The 15,798-nt window shown below is 33.0% G+C and overlaps 1 protein-coding gene across 19 annotated transcripts in view; it reads left to right on the top strand.

The window, feature by feature from the left end:
- NRXN1 (neurexin 1) overlaps nucleotides 1-15,798 on the top strand; it is a 1,070,346-nt gene that overhangs the window by 94,887 nt on the left and 959,661 nt on the right. For 10 of the 19 annotated variants that reach the window (XM_057740906.1, XM_057740886.1, XM_057740889.1 and 7 more), the window contains 3 exons: nucleotides 5,794-5,811; nucleotides 9,093-9,122; nucleotides 9,891-9,902. The exons of 4 other annotated variants lie outside the window; for them this stretch is intronic. In XM_057740906.1, the coding sequence (XP_057596889.1) occupies nucleotides 5,794-5,811; nucleotides 9,093-9,122; nucleotides 9,891-9,902 (60 nt within the window). The remainder of the gene's footprint in view (nucleotides 1-5,793; nucleotides 5,812-9,092; nucleotides 9,123-9,890; nucleotides 9,903-15,798) is intronic. 5 more of the 19 variants (XM_057740888.1, XM_057740892.1, XM_057740890.1 and 2 more) reach the window with 3 other exon arrangements.

The raw sequence follows: 15,798 nt of genomic DNA on the forward strand, positions 1-15,798 counted from the left end.
CCTTAAATATAAGAATATATGTATAGTTGACAGGTCAGTTTTATATCATATGAACCATTTTCTATTCAATTTATACAAATCTAATTTGTTAAATTTGCTCCAAATTTAGGACTTGTTTTTACAGTATGGTTTACATAGTCATATTTTTATGCAATATCTCCTTAATTTAATGACAACATATGTTTGTTTTTATTTCTCAGAGAAATTAAATAGATTTGTCTGAAAACCTAAGTATAGGTGAGTAAAATCAGAAGTATTTGAAAGTTTATTTGAAACATCTCTGTGATAAAATGATTTGTGAAAAAACTGTACACATCTAGCATATGTTAGACAGTTCTCTCAAATGAATGGCCGTTGGTGTCCTTCAGCAGAATTTACCTACTCTCTATTTAATGTTGGAGAACCTAGGACTCATTGTGGAGTATTCTCTGCTGGTACCACACAAGCCAGAGGATGTTTCCTGTTCACTTTCTCATAAGGAAAGTCACATCTGAGTACTGCCACACCCCCTAGATGGGGTGATATGTTGGGTAGGTAGGTAGGGGTGTATTTAAATTTATTTTCCCAACTCTAAAAACCAAGAGCTTTCCTCCTTATACTTCCTAAAATGTGGTGACTTTGGACTCTTAATAAGGAAGCACTACTCACCAGAACCAGCTTTCTTTGGAGAGTTTGTGTAACAGTGATTGAGCTTGGGTGGGAAAGTACATGGTAACACCCTGCTCACTGTTATCTGTCAGTTCCATATCAGGAAATGTTCATTTCTCAGTAAGCAAGAAAAGAATAAACATGAGCACTCACAGTGTAGACTGTGCTCTGTTTATGGTCACTGTTAAATGCAATGACCTTTCCTTAAGTCCAGCTGTTGACATGAATACAGAAATGTTAACTCTCAAAATTTCGATGTAGGGAAGAACTAAGGCTATAGAAGCAAAATAAAAAGCTTGTAATAGTCCCTCATGAAAGAAAATTTGAAATTGTATGCAATATAGTTTATGTGTGCTATTTAGTATATACTTTAATATGTTGACTAATAACTGTTAAATTCCATTAGGACCATTGAACAGCTTAAACAGCAGAAGAATCTGCCATGTAATTAGACTTCCTTCTTTCCCTTCCTTACTTTCTTCCTCCATTAACAAGATGGAACATTTTGAATCGAATACCACAAGTTCTTTGTAACAGAATTGGCACCTGTGTGAACCAGAAACATAGGCAGTCTCCAGCTTATGAAAACATAATCTCAAAAGTTATTTGAATAAGTAGGTTGAAATTCATGTCACATGTCCCATGGAACCAACACTGTAAGGTAGAGTAAATTCAGACCACTTCACAAAGGACTCATCAATTCCATGATGTACTTGAATCATTGTATTGTACAAAAAGTATAGTCAGACGTTGTCCGTAATTTTCCTAGGGAGAATGGTTTTATAGTTCTAAGTGTGATGCCAGAAACATCTCTGCTGCTTCAAGTTGGTTAGAGATACCCTTCTTTTCACTCCTGAAAAGTGAAAAGAGAAAAAAAAATTAGCTACTCTTCGTTGCTCCCCTCCTGCCCTAGGATGGAGATTCCAGCAGGCTGAGTGGGAGTGTCATATAGGTGAATTTGAAACAAGTTGCTGAGCCCACCTGTTAAAAAGCATTTTTGAAACTAGCCCAGATTCCTGCCCAGGCTGTTTCTTTCCTTCCTTAAGCCTCCAAAATGGTCCTTTATGCTTCATTTTCTGTTTGTACCTCCTCTTGGTTCTGGCTGGCTTTTCTTTTCCTCCAGCTGACTGCTGCACAGATCCAAAGAACCAGTGATTTCCTCCATTTCCCAGTCCTTGAAGCATTTCCAAACTATTGATGTTGTCTAAAGGTTTTCACTGTTAACACCAAAAGAAAAATAAAATGAAACTCCATCCTGTGCCACCATGGGAACCAGACTCTGCTATACTGGCATTTGGTCCCTCAAATGAGGGGTGAAATCTTGCAAAGTAATGTGAGGGGGTAGAAAGATGAAGATAGACACTAGCAAGCTCAGGTATGTTAAGAAGGAAATAAAATTGTATTCTGAATTCCACCTCCTGCTGGCTAGCGCCGGCTGCCAGTTTTGCTAATATGTACCCCACTGAGGAGGGTATGGATCTGGGTGGGAGGCCGCCTGCGGTAGTGGCAGTTTTGATGGAGGAGAGAGGGAGCCAAAGAAGATGAAGGGAGCCAGTCACAGGCAACTAGCAGAGAAGGGAGAAAGCGGAAAAGGAGAAGGAAAGCCTGAGTGGGGGTAGGAGACTTCTTTTGGTCAGTTTTTAATGTAAAATGTAACAAAGTTGACTACCGCATATGCATTTAGATAAAGTCTTTCCTTTTGCTAAGCTTAAACACTGATTATACAGAAAGGAGATATTTGTGACATTTTACTTCAAACTTTATTCATTTATCATGATTAAGTTTCTGATTTTCTTTACATTGAAACAAGAACATTTTTTCCTTATTCATTTCTATTTTCCTAGCAGTATGTCTTTAAGATTATGCACAAAGAACACTGTCATAATAAATTAAAGTTACCGTTCTTGCATTCTTATAAGCTAGGGGCCAAAGGAAAAACATTTATGGAGATGGCCTTTTGTAGTAATTTAAAATGTACCATTTTATAGTCTGCAGCTTCCCTCAATGTCAGCACACAAACATCATTCATAACATAACCAGTATTCTAGTGCTTGATTCCCATCTCTGTGAGGGAAGTGTGTCTTATTGGAAAGAAAAATAAAATTTAAGTTATCTTTTTCATGGTTTTATATTTATTATTTTCACAATCAAAAGAAAAAGAAAGAGTTTGATCTTTATAGGTGGCATGGTGATCACAGTAAAGTTGGTTACTAAGAGACTCACTTCATGTACACGGCAGGATTAGGTCAGCAGAATTAAGAAGCTAGGGTTTTCTGCAAACCAAGAGCTTTTCCCTAACTTGACAATGTCTGCAAGTAAGGCTGGATGGACTGCTTTCTACCTTACACTAAAGCAAAATATACTGCTTTACTTTTACACTGTGGCATGCCAATTTCAGCACCTCTCTCTGTTGCTGCTCAAAACCAAAATAGTATCTGATTGCAAAAAGAAAGCAAAAGTTGCTGTGATGAGAAAAAGTATTCTTTTTAAACTTGATATTCTTTGTTTAGTCCAAAAACCAAGTAGAAAGGAAAGAAAAAAAGAAAAAAGTACATGGAGAATGATTGTAAATGCTAGAGCTTCTGTCATTTATAGCTACTTCCAAATTCTGAAATAACGTAGAGATCATCTCTAGGTTAACAGGTTTTAAGTCAACTAAAGCCAACAATGCATACCAAAGGGGTAGAATAGAATGAAACAAAGAGAAGTTTTTTTTTTTTAATCCTATTATTGAACCTGAAAATATACAGAAACTCAAGGAAAGTCTGTTCTAATCCAGTTTTCTTTTTCTTTTACTTATTCTTTTTTTTTCTTTTTTTTAAAGGAGTTAACATATTACACTTTCTTTCACTCTAGTATTTCTTTGAAAAAGTCTAAGTCTTCTGAGAAGACTTTTTCTGAACATGGTCAAGTCAGGATTTGATTACGCTTTGGACATGACTTGGATTTGCATAAAAGGAGTTCCTTTAGTTTAAGCTGGTTCTCTATATGAATAAGAACTCAGAGAAATTATGGATGGCTGGGCGGGATCAGTGGTATCTGCTGTGGCTCTGTGCCTTAGTGGAAAGAGAACTTGCTTTCAGGGGACCAAGTCAATGCCCTTGATTTTATTAGCACAGCTTCCTTTCCTAATATCTTACTAAGCACACTTATAGAATATGTGTCAAGCCTTGTTCTATTTTATTTTGTTGACTTGTTTTTCATTTTACTTTTCCTAGTAGACTTTCATGCAGCACTTTACCAAAACCCCTTTCTAGGACTGCACTACTCATGACCGTGTTTACCAAGTGATTCCCCTCTAAATTCCCTGATTTTGTTGTTTTACTCTATATATTTAATAAACTTATTGAAAAATGAGCACCTTAAGTGGGAAATAGAATTTCAAAAGATATCATTATAAAACCAAAGCATATCCAAAACATTAAGATAATCTCTCTTTATATGATTTCCAATATAAAGCAATAAAGTGAAACTTTACTATTTGTGTCCATGTCATGTCCAAGTTGCCATTGAAAAGTAACAAATTCTAATTTCTTATTTGGTAGATTGGAAACCTAAATCAAACAGGAAATGAATATCACATACCAAAGATTTCAATAATTTTTTATTTCTTTTAAAATGTACTCTGACAAACCAAGTATTTTGTATAGATGTTATTGTCCACATTTATCCACTAACAGTTTTCTATTATGTATTAAGGCCACATCAGTAAGTGTACCTGTGTTGATATTTCAGTTTCCACCTAATATATTTTAAACGAAATTGACGATTTGTAATTCATTAGTAACTTTAACCATTAAAAAAGCTATTTGTTGAACCTTATGAAATGTCACACTTACAATTGTTTTTCTTTCAAGTTACTACATTTGCTGTTGTTTTGTTTTTGATAAACACTTTTCACCAAATGGGCACTTTTAAAAACACAGCTAATTAAACAAAATACAAGAATGAGACAAGAAATGTCAACATGAATATACTTTACTGTTGAAAGCATTTTGATAAGTACTGAAACCTTGCTCTCGCCCTAGTCCCATAAAACGGCTTTTCCTTCTATTTCTTACCTAGATGTCAAGCCTGGTGTCTCAAATAGTACTTGAATTGCCTAATAGATACTAATAATACCTTAAATTCCATACACTTACATTATGTGTAGAAAAGACATGCAAAATCTGATTGTATATATGTGTGTGTTTGTATATACACATATGGAAGTATACTTAAATATATGAAAACATGTAAATATTATATAGATATATGGAAATATAAGGGAAAGGGAAAGTTCACCCAATATTATCATTATCTTAACTACATTCACATTCCCGCCCTAAACAGAAGTACAAAGTGAATAAATCATGATAAACTTTGCCAGATGGACAGCTGCCAAATGGACTTCTCTTGTAATGATTACTTTCTCTACTTAACATTTTTGAAAGTCAGCATTTAAAAAAATCACAATAAACTATCATCATCTGTGATAAAATATGAACACACTATAAACAAACTAAATAAATTATAGATTTTAGGTGCATAAATTTATGTCATTTTTTTTATTTTTTTGGGGGTACACCAGGTTCAATCATCTGTTTTTATACACATATCCCCATATTCCCTCCCTTCCTTGTATGTCATGTTTTTTTAAGGAAAGAAATTGAAGTACTAGAAATAAAGGTCGTGATAGTAAATGGATTACATATTTGATAGAACTGGGATATCTTTAAGTGAAATTTCATGGCTATTTGCAATGAACTTTCTTTTGTCCAAGTAAGTCCAAATCAGAATTTAGAAATAGAATCTTTTAGAATTGTTATTTAAAACTAACTTTAAGAAATAATTCCTTAGTAAGTCCTTGCCAGCGACATGTAAAAGTTATGTTTGCTTTACATAGGGCAGTGAAAGACACTTGAAAACTCTTTGCTCAAAACACAGCAGTATTACTAAAATTTCGTCTCATATTCTTTAAATGCTGCCAATGGGAGGGAACCTGCTTCCTGTGGTTGTGTTTTCCCCTTTGAACGGGAGTGATGGAGCACTTGCATGATATGTTTGGTGCCTTGCATGAAAAAGACATGCAAAGGCAAGGTCCAGTCTGCATGCTGCTTAATGAATGTTTTTCCTTTTCTCTCCCTCCTTGTCATGTGCTTTCAGAAGACAACAATGTGGAAGGTGGGTGCTTTCTACTTTATTTTCCAATTTCCATTTGCCTTTTATTTCTTAGTCTTAATAGAGTACATCTCGAATGTAGACGGTAAGTTGAACTTCTGAGTATTTGCTGATTTTTGAATTGTGTATCATTTTTCATATAGAACACACACACTCTCAACTCCATCAGCCCCAAGTGTATAAAACTACTTCAACCTTAACTCCAGCCTTTGATGGACTTCAGCATCCCATATGAACCTTAGAATACTTATTTTAGTGTTCTGTATGGAAAAATGACCCAATCCTGCTTCTTTTATCTTAAATGAGAAAGTATTTCTTTGCAGTTTCTGAACACAGTGCATGATTCTTTTTCCATGTTTTTTTCTTGATCAAAATTATTTCTTTTGGAAATGTTGAACATTACATCATTTCTAGCCCATTGGTTTAGCTTCAAATGATTTGATTTGTAAAAGAACTCAAAATAAAGTACTGACTGTAAGTAAGAGGCATAAATTTAGATTAAAAATAAGCCACTGGCTAGTGAAAATGAAAGCATACAGCACTCCAGCGTGATTACTGGTAAGTATATTTGTAATATTCTGTGTCTGTTAAATAAAATTATGGTATTTGTTCAAGGTTTTCTAAAATTATCTCTATTGAGGAATTTTGAGAAAGTTACATGTTTTTCCTATGAAATCCAACAAACTAAAATATATTTCAACATTCTTTTTACAAATTTTTAAAAGATTTTTATTGAAATATAGTTGATTTACCATGCTGTTAGTTTCATATTTCAACATTCTCACTTTTAAAGAACTTAAATGCATTAGTCCATGTGCTGCCAAACAAATGTGTAAAGGATAAAAATACAAGAACTAGGAAGAACAAAGAATTGTAAAAGGGAAGTTGATGTCCTGTCAATTTACATAATCACAGCATTAATATTTCTTGCATAAACAGCTTACTAGTATATATCAGAAGGAAATGTTTACCATATTTTATTTGGTTACAATGTTTTAAAATATAGCCATTTATAATGCTCATTTCTACCGAAAGATGGATTCCCTAGAAAAAGAGACCCCATCTAATGTTACCGATAAATAGCCATTAAAGTTACTAAGATTTGATGTCTCAAAGAGAGATTCATGTAGCAAGTTTCAACATATTATTTGTGATTCTTTCATGGATTCTTTCAATTGCTTATTAGTTGCTGAACATTCCTGTTTCATCATTTAAGCAAAATAGATTAAATTTTCAAGGAAATCATCAGTGACTATTTTTCCAAGTGTTCCTTCTGTATATGGCTTCTTTTTTTCTATACTAAATTTAAATAGCATGTGAGTGTGCACCTGGTAAAGGTATTACCCTATAGGTCTGACTGACATCTTTCTAAATCAGTCTCATTTATAACTGTGCATGTTATTTGAGATCAAGTTTTTCTTTAAGTATCTTTTTGACTTCTTTTGCATTTCCTTAACCTTCCTGTAAAATATTCCATGTTTCTGTTCTTTTCTCTTTAAATCCAGTTGCATTCCCAGGAGCTGTAAAATCAACTTAATAAGCATGAGTGCCTCTCTCCTTAAACATACTCATCCCATGAAAAATTTTGAAAAGATTTTCAGAGTATAGGCTCATAAACTATTGTAATAAAGTTTATTCAATCATAATTTTTAATATCCCTACTTATAACTCCACTTTGGCAATATAGTCTAGCTCCCTTTGAGATAGGAAGTACAGCATGAATGAGAATGCTTTTGAATTTTAAAAGTTTCGATTCTTACTAAGGTGGTATTAAAAACCATGAGAGGAATCTAAAAGTTATATCTTGTACAGAGATATTTCCGTGATTTATCAATAGTTTACAAAAAAGTTATAAACTGCCATTAGGAAATATATATAGTAATATTTAAAGTGAAATTAAATGAAAAATTATAAAACCTGGACAGATAAGCCACTATTCTTAAGCGTATAAGATATCATGAGTCACCAACAGATCATAAACTTTTTAAACTGTGTGACTTTTTTTTTGGTTAAAATCACTTAGAAAATATAAAAAGAAGCAGATTACAGAAACTTTAAACTACTATGTTAAATAATTTTTATATTATGATTATATGATGACTTGTAATTGTATCTGCCCTACAGGAATGTTTAAAAATTTTTAAGGAAATAATACAATACTAATGCAAGCAATACACAATGTTATGTAGCTCAAAGTCTCAAATATATTTGAACTTACACTGGGAAATGATATACACATTTTATTAAATTTGTATGTATACTACAGTTCTCTAACATTTTTGTAGTTTCTTGAAATATACAAGGATTGAAGAGTAACTTAATATCTGAATTTAGAATAAAGAACTAGAAATTAATTCTGAAAAGTAAAACCTATATTCTTGGATAGTGAAATAATTTTTTTTGAAGAACATTACTAGTATTCTTCAGAAAAGGAGTGATTTTCAACCTGAAATTGTCAAGCAAGCGTTAAAAAATAATTTAAATACACAGAGGGAATTCACTACTCCTTCAGAAAACTTCCTTGATGAAATATCTTAAATATACTCATGGTAACTCATAGTTTAGTATTTAAGTAATGTTTAAATAAAACGCTGAATAATTTTGTTCTTCATGGAAAATTACTTCAGCTTATTTGAAGGTGATCCATTGTTTCTTAAAAACATTATTCTGTAGTAAATTCTAGCTTTGCAACTGCACGTCTGATTATCTTTTTTTGTATTTGAACAAGCTTATTCAATTGCTACATGTGTCAGACAAGGAGACATTTCTGCATTATCATTTCTGTGTGACTAAGGATGTGGTGTTTTTTTTTTCATTTAATTATGAAACTTCTCATTTTTTGATGAGGGGAAAAAGATCAGACCCAGCCCATGTTTCAGGTATTCATTTGGGTTTTTTTTAAAATATGATTTCATCACCAAAGAATGGCAAGCCCTGTGGAGGCAGTGTTCAAAACAGTCTCATCAAAGGGCATGAAGGGCAGATGCAGTATTTAAGGGATTGGTTGGATTTTGTCATGCTCTTATGCTCTTGAATGTTCCAACTGATACATAGAAGAAATACACAGTGCAGCATATGCAAGTGTTTACATTGCAGTTCTGTAACTCTTTGCCCCAAAGCATTCCAACCAGGAGTTGAAAGAATGCTTTTTGATTTGCCTCTGTGATACAGACATGTCTCATAGGAAACAAGATGTCTGTCACTGAACATTTTTGTCACTGTGACAACCCTGCCTTCCCATGCTCCCTTGTTTATTGCTGACTGTGCTCTTGTTTCCCTTCAAGGTCTGGCGCACCTGATGATGGGCGACCAAGGTATGGGCTCTGTTCCTTTTCCACTCTGCTTTCAGTGTTTTCTTGTTCTGTAGCTGCTTTCAAACCATCACTGCAAAGGATGGGCAAATGCTTGCAAATTATCTGGCTGCAAATTAAACACATACCTTTTGTTCACATTTTTTCATGTGTTATTCTCCTCTTTATTTGTTGGTTTGATATTGGTTTGCTCCTTCGACTTTTATTTTCCTTCATTCTTTGCACGATAATATCTGCAAATAAATGAGACATAAGAACTTGTAATTGAAAGTTCCCATACATTTATCGCCATATGCAGTTAAGGGTAGTTATAGTAAAGAAAAACTGAGAACTAGCAGAAATGAATATGTGAAAGAAGATATTTGGTTTAACGTCCTGCACCAAAAAGAGTCCATTTTTCACACATGCATGGCAGTTTGGGAACATGCAGACATCTTTGGCTTCTGGCTTCTTGAATGCTGAGTATAGTGTTCTACAAAATCAATACTTTTCTACCTATGGGCGTGTGTATCTCCTTCTGTGTAGTCTTTTAAAGTGAGCATGGGTTTCCTAATTTCCTTGCATGTATTACCTTAAAAAAGGCAGATTTCTCAACATGTGCTGATTGTATCTCCATTTGTTTTCAAACTCTTATTTATACCTTCTTGTATATTTAATTTTCAAAGAGTAGTACATTTACATATATTCATAATTCTTATTGTTGTTTCTCTCCTCTTTATTCTCTTTGTATGGAAACCCTTTCTTCATGGAACCATTTCATCAAATCCATAGGTAAAAGTAAAGGTATTACATTATTTTATTTCTTCTTAACATCATCTATATGAATAACAGTGTGTCTAAGTTATGCAAATGTATTTAGACCTTTTGGCATTAGGAATGGGCACTGGGAGGTAGGTATGAGTGGTAATGAATGTTTTATGAATTTAAGGTAAGAAAAATCCATCAAAATGTTTCCCTCCATTTTTTCTTGCTCTTTAGAATGATTTTTTTTTTTTTTTGGTGTCAGCTGCTTATATAATTAGCATATTTAGAAATTAGTTACAGGTTTCGGTGTCCGTTTTTGCAGTATCATTTAATGGTAGTTAAATGATGAGTGAAACCACCAGAAATATATCATCCTCAAACAGTTAACTCTGGAGCACACCTGCCCCAGCCATTCTGCCTAGGGATGTAAGTCTAAGCATGTGCAGCATTGAAATGGTACTGCTCTGGGTTCATCAGCTTGTGATCTGCTAGGTGTCATATACACACGTTGACTCCATGATAACCTGAAAAGGCAGTGTTGCGAAAGAGACAAAGGAGCAAGATAAATCTGCTCTTTCTTTTGTGCTTACTAACTTTGTTTTAAGAACATTATCAACCAGGTATACATTTCTGCATCACTTGGTAAGTCAGGCATGTGTACTCTTTGACAGTATTGGTGCCAAATTTAAAAGCATGCTTAGTTTGCCATTTAGAACCATCCACGTTGTGTTTAGTGTTTTCATTAAAAGAAAGTAGATGATATGTAGCTGTGGTAAATATGTATCATAGCCTTTAAATTAACCATTTTAAACTACGTATTAGTGAATATGCCCTTGGTCTCTAGTTTTGTTTTGTTTTGTTTTTTGTTGGTTTTTTGTTTGTTTGTGTGTTTCTTTGGTTATTTTAAACACAGGCATGTGTTTCCTTGAATCAAAGGATTGTGCATTTCCTTAATCTGGTGTATCAAAGCTCACCGTTCTGCACCTTTACTTAGGGTCAGCTAGCAGGGAAACTTTTCTGTTTGAAAAAGCATCGAACATGAGCGGAGCAATAAGTAAGAAATGATATCAAATTTTGTTTGAATACTTTGAGCCAATAAAAAGAGAACATATGCTATTACAGTTTGTGTTTTGGTCAGCCATTTCCAGTAATATAATTTAATCTCATTTTAAGCCTTCAATAACTATGCAAATGACAGTATGTATCAATTCTTTTAGGGATTTTGTGAACCATTTGAGATACTTTCTAGACTTTTTTTTGAGGCCAAGTTACCATTCCTTTCCTTTCTTTCTTAAGTGGACATTTTCCACCGTGTTCCTTGTTGTGGGACTCAGGATGGCATAGAGGGAACTGTATTTATATTTTATTTTACTGGCTGAGTGAAGGCAATGTATGTTTGTATATGTGCATGTTTGTATTTGTATGAATGCATGTGTATACCCAAACTTTCCAAATATATGCACACATATATATCCATTATGTTGTGGAAAAGTAACTCTTAAAAATAATATGCTAATTTTGTAACTATTTACCTCTACATATGGAATAATTCATGTTTGTTCTTAGCTGATATTCATTTTGGTGTAATTAATGTTGTGTCACTTAACCTACTGAGTTTTACTATGTCAGTCTTAAATGTTTTCTGTTGGCATGTGTGTCAAACATATTTTTACTCTGCCAGTTTTCATCAAATTTTATTCCTCAATCAGCACAAAACTACACAGGACAGGAATTTGGTATTTCCTTTTACAACCTTCTGTTAATAGGACCAGGATGCCTCTTGGTGTTAAATGGGAAAGAAGACTTTAAGATGGACTTGGGCATTTTGCAAATCAAAGTGATTCACCTTTACATGCTGGTTAATTATATGTATAGAAATGAGAAACATGATTTGTAAGTCTTCATTAATTGCAAATTAGTTCAACAAATCTGCATTCTAGAACAAAAAAAATACAATCTTGACTATGATGTAGCATCCATGTTCAATGAGTGTCAATAAAATAGGGAATGAAAACATGTGGGTAAGTTAGTTTAAGTGACAGGAATGGAAGTGCTAGGAAAGTGGTAAAAAGTGTGATCAGTGATGGGCATTCAGAAAAGATAAAGATAACAAGAATCAGGGTCTCCCTTAGGAAGATATCCTTGCCTTGTGCCACCTGTTGGAGGAGTCAAAAATGTCTAGAAACTTAATGGTGTAGCTTTTGTGTCAGGTTAAATACTTGTTGTGCATAAAATATGTGTCAAGCCTTCCTACTCTAAAATAACTGATTTGCATTGTAAATTCATGCTTCTCAAATCTTCCCATCAAATTATAATCCTGAAGCATTTTTCTCGATACCACTTTTCTCTTTAGGAGTAGTGAATTCAGGTGCTCTGGAATCTGTGGATTAAAGTCTTCCTTTTTTTGAATCCAGGAGCAAAGCTAGGTTCAAGAATATTATTGCTATCATTTTGATTTATTCTGTATGGATTCTTAAGTATTTTCTGAATTTTTAAATGTCCAATGATAGACAAATGTATTTCGTTTTTTAAAAGTACATTAAGAAAAAAACATTTATTCTGATAACCTTCTTCATCCTCCTTCCCAGGCTTCTCTCTAGAGGTAAGCACTGGTATCATTTTGTGATGTATCCTTACAAAGATGGTGTGGATCCTTCCATACTCCATAATTAATGCTTCAGGTTTGAAAACTCCAGAATTCCTTATCATATTACATGACAAAAACAGATAAGTCAGCTGGAGACATGTTAAGGCTCATTGCTATGTGCTGGCAGAATCATAATGAATGAAATGGAAACTCTCACTCTTTCTGTAGACCATAATGCATCATATTTTCACTTGATTATTTGGATTTGTTTTCATGTTTTCTAAAGGAGGATATCTCACCTTTAATTGGTCGCAGGTAGGAATAAACTTTGCTTTCTTTGGGATAGCTGAAGAGAGATAGTATTCAGGGTCAACCTTACTTCCATTGGTTGTAGCTAGATGGATTCAAATGGTCTTTGTGACATTGTGTTTGCTTTCTTTTTAGATTTGAAATTTGTTACTGTTATTGTTAGGACTATTGATAATACTAACTTTATTCTCCACTCTATTTAGAATTTAGATTTATCTATTTACCTGGGAATTTAATTTTTTTTATGTATGTTTAACTGGTCACTTCATTCCAACAATTATTTATTTATATTTTACTCTGTTTGAGAGAAATGAATAACCATTTAAATCAGAAAATGTCAAAGAAAGTTATACTGCAAATCCAGCCATCATGGCTGGTTAATAGCTCAGGAGCACAGGTTAATAATTGTCAGTTAAATGTTGATTGAAAGCCTGTATTTTCCATCATAACAATCATTAAAATTGTATATATTTATGTGAATGATTATATATTTAATATCAACTTTTCCTAGTAGAATGTAAGCTCCATGAGGGCAGGAAGCTTGACTTTCTTTTTGACCATTGTATTTCCAGAATATTTTTCTTACTGTATCTTGAATTTGCTGTTCTCATGACTTAAGTATGTGTGTGTTGGGGGCATGCTGGAAAAGGTAGATATAGAAGAGGACATGGAGGGTTTGTAGTAGACATAGCAGAGGGTGGAAAAGGAAAGAAAACTTATTCAAATAACTAAAAAAATTGTAGCAACAGATTATATTGAGTCCTCTCTGTCTCTAAACTTCTGTTTCCTATCATTCATATCCTTTTCCAAAACTGCAATATTTTTTTCAAGGCATCATTCCAATATCACTTTGATATGTCTTAACCTATGCATAGCAATGGTCTTGTAAGGAAATAAAATCAGTGTATTTTTGTGTTTGAGGATTTTCAAAATTTTTAATGTGATTCACTATCACCGTGGCAAATAATCAAATTTTATTTTCTAACTTTCATTATTTGTATAATAACAAGTACAGGACTTTCCCTGAAGTTCACATATGATGTTAAACTAACTAATGTGGTTTCCATGAGTTCTTTTTTTTTAAACTGTATCAACTGTGATGTACCATAAGACCTGTGTTTAAATTGGGTTAAGATTGTAAGCTTTCAAAAAAAGACAAAATTTGTCTTATCTTGTGATATAAGCTTGTTTGCTATTCCTTGCACATGTAAATACTACAACATATTTGCAAAAGAAGTTTGCACATGACTCTTTCAAATGTTTGTTGTTTGATTATCAATGATTTCTCATGTTACTAGAAAACCAAGGTATTACAACTGCCAAGCCTGTAATTACACATTTTAAAAGTGCCTAAACTTTATTGTATTAGTGAAAATGAAGATTTTGAAATAGAGTAATTATAAAGAAAATACAGATTTTTCTCATAACCAGTTGTGTTAATACCTAGATATAATTGATTCCACTCAGCTAATTGATAAGCAGTATCAATGATTATGTATTTCAAAAATGTATCTGTAATGTCAAACCAGAACTAATATTCTATTTACTCTTGAAATAGATTTGATATTATTAATACTTAGAAAAGAATAACATATTTGGTATTCTTATACATTTTCTTCTGTTTCCATGATTTTTGTTACCATCTTTCAGCTCTTCTGTTAGGCTGTAGCTAATTTGTCTGTGAAGGGCACAGTTTCCAGTCACCAACGTCATGATGGGTATTTGTTTTACAACTCTGAAATACATTCTGCTGTGGTTTCTGGTGTAGAACTAATTTAATTTTGAAAATATCACATTTCTTTTGTATGGCTTCTTAAATCATATCTCCTCATTTAGCTTCAAAATATTAACTGTTCTGCATTGTTCAGAAGCATTTGTGAATGTTGACAGAATCTTACTGTGTTGAAAGGTGTGTGTGTGGTGCATTTGCAACCAAGACATAATTTATTTCGGTTTATCTATTATGACTTCCACTGTTGCAGTACTGGCAGCTCCTCATTCACAGCTACAGAACATGGAAAGACCAGAATTTCACTTCATGAAGTCAGATAGTAAATATCTACTTCATCAATACAATATACTCAGAAGGCTTTGTGACTATGTAGAGTTTGATATTTATTTTGCATTTCTTCATTAGCCTTTATGCCCATAAGTTCAAGAAAAGCTACTCGAAGAGTAAATATTTCTGTATTATCTCTTGCTACAATTTAATCAATTTTATCATTATATTTATTACTAAGAAAAGTCCCAGTTCCTTTGTATCTCTCTACTCTTGACTCTGTGATGAGAAGTTTCCTGTTTACATTCTGTAAACAGTTATGACATTGAGTAACTGGTAAACTAAATAAGGCTTGTAGTGGATTAATTAATCCTCAGAGAAGAGCACAGAAAGGACTTTCCACAGTCTAAAAGTTTAAAGAATGAGGTAGTATAAATATAAATGTAGATGCTTTACTGAAATAGATCATAAATAGCAAAACATTTATCTTATATCATATTGGATATTAAAAGGATAATTCATTTTCCAAAGTAAAGGTTTTTTCTTATCTATCCATTTGAAATATATTTTTGTTAATCTAGGTTTAAAAAAATATCAAAACATTTAGGCTGGTAAGAAGATGTTTCTTAAATTGTGTTGACCAGTGGTTGGCCAGAACCCTGTAATTACCCAGAATGCTTAGCTCATATACTAAAGAGATGTGAATCTTTAATGAGAATCATAGAATTTGCAGGAAAGAACTTTACAGATAATCATTAAAAAAATTGTTGACACTTTTATTTATGAGGTATAATAGGAGATGTGGCATATTCTGATAGGCAAAACACTGGAGATTTTGAACTAAAATAACTGATATAGAGTAACCAACTCTCAGGAGACCTTAAAGACTTTGCTCTGCTTACACACTAATAATCATGAAACAGTTTTATCTTCTTATTCTTAAAAATAAATTTACAGGTAGTGTGAAGGAAACCAATCATAGAGTATTATGTAAGATGCTATTGTTTCTCATTTTGAAGGTTTCATTTTAGGGGAGTAAA

This window comes from Hippopotamus amphibius, chromosome 7 (assembly GCF_030028045.1).
Source record: "Hippopotamus amphibius kiboko isolate mHipAmp2 chromosome 7, mHipAmp2.hap2, whole genome shotgun sequence".
Taxonomy (NCBI): domain Eukaryota; kingdom Metazoa; phylum Chordata; class Mammalia; order Artiodactyla; family Hippopotamidae; genus Hippopotamus; species Hippopotamus amphibius.